This window comes from Phaethon lepturus, unplaced genomic scaffold, assembly GCF_000687285.1.
Source record: "Phaethon lepturus isolate BGI_N335 unplaced genomic scaffold, ASM68728v1 scaffold37377, whole genome shotgun sequence".
NCBI lineage: Eukaryota > Metazoa > Chordata > Aves > Phaethontiformes > Phaethontidae > Phaethon > Phaethon lepturus.
In genome coordinates, this window is record NW_010553790.1 from 10,562 (window position 1) to 21,068 (window position 10,507).

General features: G+C 40.8%; 1 protein-coding gene across 1 annotated transcript in view; it reads left to right on the forward strand.

Moving 5' to 3' along the window:
• Positions 1-2,037: 2,037 nt before the first annotated feature.
• LOC104624280 (neuropilin-1) overlaps positions 2,038-10,507 on the forward strand; it is a gene marked incomplete at its 5' end in the record, with an annotated part of 46,280 nt that continues 37,810 nt past the window's right edge. Inside the window, 2 exons of the mRNA XM_010291612.1 lie at positions 2,038-2,219; positions 6,898-7,125. Of these exons, the coding sequence (XP_010289914.1) occupies positions 2,038-2,219; positions 6,898-7,125 (410 nt within the window). The remainder of the gene's footprint in view (positions 2,220-6,897; positions 7,126-10,507) is intronic.

The following is a 10,507-nucleotide window of genomic DNA, read 5'->3' on the forward strand; positions in this document are numbered from 1 at the left end:
ACTTCCAATAGGTTTTGCAGGGAACTTAGAGCTGGTATTCTTCAGTATATTGCTAAATGAAAAACAACAACAATAACAACAAAAAAACCCCAAAGAAAAACAATTCCGAGGTCTTTTTACAACTCTCCTCACAACTTTCAAATCCTGTTACACATATATCACAAAGAAATAATAGAAAAAACAAAACTCTATTTAAAAAAAAAATGCAGGCTACTTAAAATATCTGTGAAATTATCTCAGAAATTAACATTTCCACTTTGTATTTCCACCAGTCTGAATCGGGACAGTGAAACTAACTAGCTGAGCAATTGCTACTAGAAAAATCAAATACATAAGAGGAAATGCAGTTAACACAATATTTCACATATGTTAATGCTTACAGTTCCATCAGTGTCAGCTTTATTTTCTACTTGATATACACCAAAGCTGGCACACAATTTTAACTGATGAGGTAATGTCATTTTCAATTTAAGGAGCCTTAAGCCGTCCACTTTAACTAGTGATATCATCTTTGCAGTTGTCTCACGGGACTTCATGTAAACATAAGTAATGTGCCCTGGATGGTTTGGAGCAGAGTTGTTAAAAATGACATTGGTCATCATGAAGACATTTTTTTCCTTTGATCTCTTTAAAAATGTCAGACACACTTTATTGTCCTGTCGTTTTTAGCTCTTCCTTTTATATTAACGTGCTCGGAACATTTCAGTGAATGTAACGGCAGAATAAAGGTCTAAACAAATTAATGGCAACGTTTTAACGGCAGTCGTAGTAGGATAATGAAAAGTAAATGAGATTGTCTGGCTAACAGCAACCCGTTAAATGAAACGGCAGCGCGGCTGAGGCACCAAGACGCGGGGGCAGAGAAAAGCCTCGTGCCGCAGCCCGAAAGAGTCCCGGAGCACAGCCCGGGCTCCCAGTGCCACCGCCTTTCGGAGAGGACTAGACTGATTCTACAGGTTGTGTCTGCTCCCCCTTCCTGTCCGGGGTCCAGTGAAAGTGTCTGCTGATAAAACTTAAAAACCAGCCCTGTCTCTGCACCTGCAGCCTCTGCTGCCCCGTGACTCTTCCTCTCATTTGTGTTCCCCGGCTGGCTCGGGACACCAAGCTCGGGGCTCTCCTCAGCCCTCCGAAACGAACCCGTCAGGCCAAGCCCCGCGTATTGGCACCTCCGGTGGCAGGGCTGAGGCACCCGAAGATGACTCTTGCTCTCAGGCAAAGTTTTCTTACCAATCATTATTGCGGTGTTATATGCTTTTCCTTACACAGTCCTGAGGAGCGAAGCGAGTAACCAGGGCAGGATTTAGCCCAGTCTGTTCCGTAATCACACGCTGTACAAACACGACTATTATGGCATGCCTTTCTTGGTTCAAATACCTAAGCGAAGACGATTTGTAATGAAACAGGTTTTGTCTGAGAAAAAACAAGTGCTCTGACTGACGTGTGGATTTTGTGATTTGCTCCAAACTGTTTGTCCAGCTAACAAGGAAAATAACAGATTTTTCTACCACTGCTCTGAAACATGGTGGAGTTTTGAACAAAATCTAATGTTGAGGGATTTATTTATTATTCTGCGGACATATGTTTGGAGGACAGCATATGGAAATCAAAGTATTGTTCATAAAGAGTTCCAGCTAAAAAGACATTTTTGAATTCATAACAGAACTTCACAGTTTGAAAAGGATGCCATGCATTATGTATTGATAACAACACTACACAGACAAAGGAACACAATTTAATAACACAGAATTGTGCTCATGAGATTTCCTTTTTTTTTGTTAATTGGTTACTTTAGCTGACATTGTCTGCAAGCATAATGGACACCATTCTTCCTAATAGTTCCATGTTGCCAGATGATGTCTACAGACATAATGTAGTCCATTTTAATTATTTCATTTTGCTTACATCTTTCAGCATAATGCATTTTCCAAGCAACCTAGCATTTTTCTTGATTATCTATGTTGTGTTATGGTTTCTAAATTAATTAGTTCTCCTTCTTTCCTGGAAGTTAAAAGTTTCTTCCTTCCATTTATCTACCAGGTATGATTATGTTGAAGTGATTGATGGAGATAATGCTGAAGGACGCTTATGGGGAAAGTACTGTGGAAAAATTGCTCCCCCTCCTTTAGTGTCTTCAGGACCATATCTTTTTATTAAATTTGTTTCCGACTATGAGACACATGGAGCAGGATTTTCTATCCGTTATGAAGTTTTCAAAAGAGGTGAGAAACAATTCATTGTTATATCGCTCGTGACCTGTGATTTTTGCTTGCATCAAAAAGTTCACCGTAATTCCTTGGAACAGAGGCAATGCATGAAAATGCTTGAAAGAGAAAATTGTATTACCCTTGTGCCAAGGTGGGGCGTGTATTCAATGGGTGTAAATCGTTATGAATCCAATGGGTCAGCTGCATCTGAGGATTGGCTCCTCTGGGTGTAATGTGATAGTCTTCATCAGCTGTTTCAACCGTCTTAAAACCATTAGCTTTCTTCCTTTTTTGTGTGTGCGATAATAATTACCGTGTGATTTACAATGTTACTTCTTTAACAGCACTGTAACCTTCTGAGTCCTTGACTTATCTTGGTTAGTGTTCTGCTCTGAATTCCCAAGAGATGGCCGTGGGCTTGGAAAGGACGAGAGTACACACAAGCAGCAGATGATGATGATGTTGCTGTTGCTTTCACAAATCATATTTGGGAGATAAGCTATAGGAGAAACTCACACTGTTCACAGGCATGACCTGCTGGATGCTTGTGCCAGGCGTTCAGTGCCAGTGAGCACAGATACCTGTACAGGGCATGGAGAAAGCCCAGAGAATCAAACAGTCCAGGATTAACCAGACCTACAGACAGTCCCTCTTTGGTAGCTCTCTTGCTGAGTCAATAGCTAGAAGGGCAGTAAGATCTTTTTTTTTGCCATACGCCTTCCCTATAGCTGGATGGAGACAAATAATTCATATATTCCATGCCTGGCGAATACAGAACCAAAACTCATAATATATAAAAAGACAATAAGCTTAACTTTATAGAAAGAGATACTGAGTTCCACATCAATGTTTAGGGTCATATTCACAAGAGCAGCTTAAACCTCCAAATTTCCAATGCACACCACTCCCAGCCAGTGCCCCATTTTCAGAACCAGTTCAAGTCCCTTTTACAGACCTAAACCAGAGCCAGATTTTCAGCTGCGTTCAGCACACGCGCTTGGTGGCAGCTGTACTGTTAATGAGGAGAATCACAGTCGTGAAGTCTCTTTTCTATCGCATGTGACTGCTGCTCTGCACAGTGCTAATTGGGGCCATAGACCTCTTGTTCACCATCTTCCCTGTCTGTAAATCCACTCCTGGCTCCCAGAAATTCTTTTGGTGACCTTCAGGGTCACATTTTTTGAAAGAACTCAGCATCGAAATGACACCAAGCTTTCCTGAAAAAATATCTCTATTTGTTTTGGTGTCTTTAGGAGGCTAAACTCTTGAAACTGTGTCATGAAGTTTCTCAGTGCTTATATATACAGTACCATCTTCCGTAAAGAACAAGGCTGAAGCACAAGAAGTGCTGAAAGAATGACCTGTGAAACATCTATTTTAGCAACTGAGCATTTTCAAGAAAAAAGCTTTTATTTCTTTCCTAATAGTGTAGTGGCAACTCAGAGCTGACAGGAATGTTGTGTTTATTTCCTTGTGTGGTCATTTACGTCTCTCAATGATATACATTAACCACGTTAAGGTGGCGTTATGAATGTGATTTTACACACACAGAAGTCAGAGAAGTCAAAATTATGGCTCCCAGAGCAATTTTAACTCTAGTTCATCCCATGTAAACTGTATATTAAGGCAGGAAAGTTATCACTGAGTACACTGTTAGAAAATGCTGTGTGTACACAAAGGATACAACTTATAGTTGCTGTGGGAACACAGTCCTTTTTAATTTTTGAATTAATGCATATATGCTATTCCAAATTTACATTTTAATATCTGTACCAAATAAAGCTGACCAGTTCACCCTGTTATGCAGGTGAATCTCAGTTGCTCACGCCAGACTAATATGCTTCGTTTTAGCATATTCACAATTTAGCTCATCATTTCCCAGGTATAAGAAGTATTAAAATGATCCCAAGGTCCTGTGGTGCTGAGCTGAAGGCTGAGCTGCATTCCAGCAGACAGTATATTTTTGCCCATTATTCCTGTCAAATCAGCCGGGTTTTGAAAAGAGAAACTGCATTACACTACCTGTGTCCTAAGCTGAATTTTAAACCTGATGCTTAAAGTGCCCCATGCCATGGAAATTGTAAGGAGACACCAGCCAGCACATGTAATGACTGCGATAAATGAAGTACGGGCTTTGAGAGTAGGAGCTGCCTGTCCTCCTCATTCAGCTCCTTAGCCACAAAGACACTGAAGAATTTGAAATGAAGAAACAACGTGAAGAAGTTGAATTCCAGCCTAAAACATGAAACCCGTATTGCCCATCTGAAATGTTCATTATTTTGGATTCGGCAGCCAGCCTATCTTAGGATATTCACTAGAAGAGGATCTACATGGTTCACATTCAACATTCCTCACTTTAGTCAACTAAATTTATGGTGTAAACTGGAAGAAAAGACAGTGCCAACCAAGAAGGCGAATGATTTTCTGGCTCAGTGACACCTTCAGAGACCAAATGAAATTATCTCCAATGTCACGTCTTTTTCTTTGCTCTCTCTATTGCTTCCTCTCTCTTTCCTTCAGCTCATATCTCTTCCTTTATTTGATACACATGCCCACATGTAGTTTCTCCACCTCAGAAGTATCTATTCCGTCAGGTCTCTGCTAGAACCTTTTCTGCTACTTTTCCGTGAAGATCACCCTATGAGTTCCTCATAGTCTCAGTGTTTATTTAACTCCTGGAGCTTCTTCACAATGTCAATAAAGGGTCAAAATCTGTGGAGGGCATTTTAGTGAGGCAGGTCTTCCAAAAACAGCTTTTGTTTCTTCCACCAGATTGACTTGAACATGTTTAAAACAAAGCAAGCTGGTATTGAGATACCATGTGTAAGCGTAAGGAGCCTGACGATTGTGCACTCACAGAGCCAGGATCTGTCTGTATCTAATAAAGCAGTAATGATCCTGGCTTACATTTTATATTGCATCTTTTATTGGATTCCAAGAGGGGTACAGAGAATTTTATGCTATGAATGGCATAGCAAAGCTTTTTTATCCTGGAACAGCAGCTACCGGTGGGAGTGAGGAGCAACAACCAGAATATAACCCTCCCATACATGACAAGGAGACAAGGGAATGACAGGGACAGAAGAGAAATATCCGACTAATGTGTAAGGAGGCGATTTAATTATAGGCAAAATGTAATTTCCCAAATTGGAATGGGTCAGGTTACGTGTGCATTAATATTTACATCTTCCAAAATATGCCATGAAGTGTTCTGAATATTGATGTGATAGCTCAAGCATTTTCTATCAGTGTCTGTTGAAGGACAAAAATACCTGAACAGACTAAATTCATTCAGACCTCCCTCTTGAATGCTGAATTTAACTGGGAGGTGGCCAAATCTGTGGGGGGTAATATGTTTGGCACATTCACAAGGAAAACATTTTCTATGGTGAAATAAAAGTATTCATATATGCAACAAGCCAGACTGTTTTCTTTCAATGATCTGTGTTAAACATTGGAAATCCTCTAAGGCTCCTGACTATAGTCGTTAAGGATGCTGTGCATCCTCATCCAAACTGAAACCTCACACACACTCATCCTCCAGCACTGACCTGCCTGTTGCAACCAGACTGTGTTGCCTGTGTCCTTCTACTCACGTCCAAAGACCTTCATCTGAGCCATCCTACTCAAACTTCCCAGGTTGGCTGCTATCCACCAATGCCCCAAATCCTGTAAATCACTTTCCATTAAATTTGGAGTGTCAAAAGGCAGAGAGGGGTACCTAGGCTGACCTTGTGGGAGGATGTGTGGGCAGTGCCTGCGGCTGACTTCTGAGCACACCTGCAGATGTGGGATCCACAGGGAGGATTCCTGAGGGACCTAAATAAAGGAGAAATGCGATCTGTCAACAAGAGAGGGACTTCAGTTTTAGTCCCCTGTATTCACAAAAGCAAATCCAGGGATATGGTCTTTTATACCCTTGCATCTTTACTGCCACTTCCGTGCTCCACCAAGAGCACTGTTTGGAGCATCCCATTATGCCATGGTGGGGACATCAGGGAAAGCTGGTGGGTCAACATTGACATTAGGTGACTTCTAGCAACACTGCCTCTAATCACACAGTTTATCACGCCTGCACTAACAGCAACATTTTACTGGTGCACCTGTGTCAACACCACTCAGAATGAGTCACTCACCCTTGGTACATGTACGAATTACCTTTCACATTTAGTTTGTCAAGGAGGCATAGGTCACATCTGGCAGAGTTACTGAGTCAATGCTCCAGGAATCCGAAACCACTACTCCCTCTACTGAATTCACTCACCCGCTTTTGTAAAAAATTCTATTTTACCAATAAAAGCCTGTCAGCCATAAGATTTAAAGATTTGAGCTTGAAGGGGCTATAATTATTTCTCTAGGGCTCTGTCGAGATTTCTGCAGCTTACACTTTCATTGTTCCCACATGACTTTGTATTTGTCATAATTTTTTCTAGAGCTGGTACAAGTTTTCATATTGTTCCATACAAATTGAAAATTAGAGATCAGACAGTATATGTGAAATGTGCTTTAAAACCTGACTATCAATAATAGGAACAAGCTGGCTGAATGATTAATGCAACGATTAAAATGAGGTGTTTCATTGAAAAGCCACCTTTGCTGCTGGAGAGACAATACGACCTAATTTGTTTTCCAGCTAACTACTTTGCTTAGTAGCACAGTGTTAACCCAGGTGATTTTTCTCTTTCTTTTACAGGACCTGAATGTTCCAGAAACTTTACGGCGTCAAGTGGAGTCATAAAGTCCCCTGGATTCCCTGAAAAATATCCTAATAGCCTTGAATGCACTTATATTATCTTTGCACCAAAGATGTCAGAGATTATACTGGAATTTGAAAGCTTTGAGCTAGAACCTGATTCAAATACTCCAGGGGGAGCGTTCTGTCGCTATGACCGATTGGAGATCTGGGATGGATTCCCTGACGGTAAGAGAAAAATGGACTGTGATATGCATAACCATTACTCTACAGTGGGCTGCAGAAGGCGTAGTCTCATTTATTTAAATGTCATAGTAGAGAGGTTCTTGCTTGATTTATGTAAAAAGAGTTGAATTAAAGAGAAATAGGGAAAATGCTTTGTGAGTTCATTCAGTAAAGCCTATCATAGTGTGAATGGGATTTTTTATGAAATATGTTGAATTTTGAACAGTTGGCTTGGGGGAAACCTTTGTTTTTAGAGGGAATGTGTGATGGACCTCCTAGGCTAAATTAAATTAAATATGAAGCCTTATAATGGGTCCCCAGACTTTCACAGCTAACACACAAGTATTGTCCAGAAATTGCCAATGACTTGCACAAACTGGACTTCAGGTACTAACCCTCCAGCTTGTGGAGGAACCAAGTTACAGACCAGCTGTCAAAGCAGAGAATTTTTTTGCCAGGGAAAACATGGTGTCCATACAACTGAAATTATAGTGACTAAATGATCAGCCAGGTTAGGAAACGGTCAATGAGTTATTCATTCAGTTAGCTTTGGCAACTGGGCACTGCAGGGTTCCTCCCTTACAGTGCTCTCTCTTCCAGTAGTATAAGCAAATCCAAAGGTTTTATCTTAATTTGTTAACTTATAATCTCTGATTAGCTGGGCACATGTGTCAGGGTGGGTGTGTTGGATACCCTTCTGGAACTTACTTCTCTGCCATGTCAGTAATTTTCCACTTAGTTGTTGACCACACTTGACCTTGTGCAAATTCACTAAGTGCATAGCTAGATATTAGCTAAGCCTGTAGAGCCAGTGGGCCCTCGTTTCACCCTCTGCCCAATCGCATATCCTTGTTTTACACTGAGACTGATGAACAAAATAGCTGCATGATTCCTCTATTTTTCTCATATACGGCAATGAGTCCGCAAGATCCAAGTCACCTCCAGGTAGGGCAGCCGTGTGCCAGTTCTCCAAGGACCCCAGCTCGATAGGCTGCGGCTCCAGCCTAAGAGGGACTGTTCAAGCTGAATGCCTAAGCTTTAGGGTGCCCAAATGCCTATATGAATTGTGCAAACAGCTATGTAAAACTGATTGTTTGTGGTGCCTACTTCACTGTTTCTATGTATGGCATAAGCTGATAAAGGGAAGCATCTTGAAGCTGTCCTTTTTCTCCCTAATTTTGTAACTTGTAGCAAAATTCAACAACTGAAGATTTATGTTGTTTGTGTTGGGCACCAATTACAGCTATTTCAGTTTTCCACTGGTGTGATAATCCATATTAACAGATATTTTCTTTGCTTTTATAAACAGCAGTGGCAGTTTCTACAAACTACTAATCTTACATTAATATTTCAGTTAAATGAAAACATATAAAGTAAGGAACATATTTTAATAACACAATTAAACTTGCCTGTTTTCCTAGATGAATCCCCAATATAATTTTAATTAAAGTTTTTATTGATGCTGTGGTAAATAGGTATGTGCTTTTTAATGTATATTTGGTTTTCCTTTTTGTTTTATGCTTAATGGGCTTATCATGGCTCTTTTCAGTCCACACCAATAAATAAAGGAGAAAGACCCATAACAGTAGCTGAAAGACTATTTAGTATTTAATGCCTCAGTTAGGAAAACATTGTTGTAACACTGCAATAATGATGTCTGGAACATTTAATAACAGGTTTATTTGTGTATAGGCCAAATCTGTCCAAGCTGAATTTCTGTAGAACTTGCATTTAAACTGACATATGAAAAGATGATCCAATCAATCAATTTATGTGCAATATTACCAAAAAGAAATGCATTATTATTAGAGTCAGAGGGTTTCAAAGCCATAATTTCCTGGTTCAAGAAAGTGACTGAGCCATACTGGAGAGCAATTAACAGCAGGCATTATCAGCCTTCCAGTTCCCTCACAAACTGTCCAAACCCAAAATGATCCTGACATCCAATAAGGGTTTTTACATGTTTGTAAATATTCAACTGAATTTGCAGACTAGAAAGAAGTGTTTCCTTAGATACAAACTGTTGGAGGTTGAGGCAGTTGTAAGGAAATGTTTGCTGCATCATTTCACTGCAGGACGATCCTTAGCCGTCAGTCTCTCTTGTTTAACTTAACACTACAAAGGCAGAGAGGATGCCATTACTTCTCTATAAATGCATCACAGGATGAATCCCTGGGAGGGAGAAGAACTATTTCAACTGAAGAGCAAAGCTGACACAGGAAACCACTGATATGACCTGGCCATAAACTGAAGATAGAAATTAAATGTTTCTAGATATCAAAAAGAGAGTATACAGATAATTTTGGAAAAAAAAAAAAGGAGAAAGGAAGGCAAAATAAATCTAATTTTCATCCACATGGAAGTAGTAAATTTCTGAAAATTATTAGACAGTATGTTTGCCTTTGATGAAGGGAAGCTCACCCAAGGTGAGTCTTTCAGCCATTTGTCCATTTTCCTTTAGTCCGTGAAAAAATATTCTGAACCTCCAGCTACACTATTAACTAAAACAGAGCCAAGGCACAGTTGTGTGTACTGCTTAACTGCGGGCACACTCCCTTGCACCATTTTAGCCCACGTCATCTTGCACTTTCCCAAGCAATTCCTAAGCATAATTTGGAGGATAGCGAAAACCGGGCAGCGTTCCCAGCCGGCACGTAGGACACGGCCATCCTGCCTCCGAGGGAAGAGCCCTGTGGGAGCGAACTGTGTCACACGGGGAGTCTGGTCCCAGGAACAGTCCCTGGCCACCGGCAGCAGGTCTGGAGGGTGGTCCCTGGCCTGCTCTATGTAGTGATATAGACATAGCCATAAAAAAGCAACCTATTTTGCTTTGTTGCACTGCATTGCTGCTCACATGCCCAGTTGTGTTAGAGGTTAAAGCCCCTATTGCACTACACTGATATAAACAAGAAGTAGAAGGATTTTTTAAATGCTTGGAAAAAATTATACCCTTCAGTTCAAACCCCCTGCTCCACAGCAACACAGCTGTGATTTGCCAAGGTGATGGCAGTTCTTAATAGGACACAGAGAACAGTTTGATGGAAAATAGTTGTGGCTGCAGCCAGCACAGAATTAGATGGACAGCCCCCTGAACACGCTGCTCTGACCCAGCTCGGGAAGCCTGATGTCAATATTTGAGCCAGGCACCTTTAATCCCCCCATTCTCAGCAGAGAACAACACCCCACTGATTTGTCTCTGATATCTACTTTAAGGCAGTTAATGGAGCTCTAGAGGTGTTTATCTTATTGACTGTACTGGCAGCTGTGGATCACTAACGTAGACGTAAACTTGAGGTACATAAGTTAGAGCAGATGAAATCCACCGTAAGTGGAAAATGTTTTCACTATAGAGTTTGATCAGCTACAGTCACCGGAGATCAGCAGG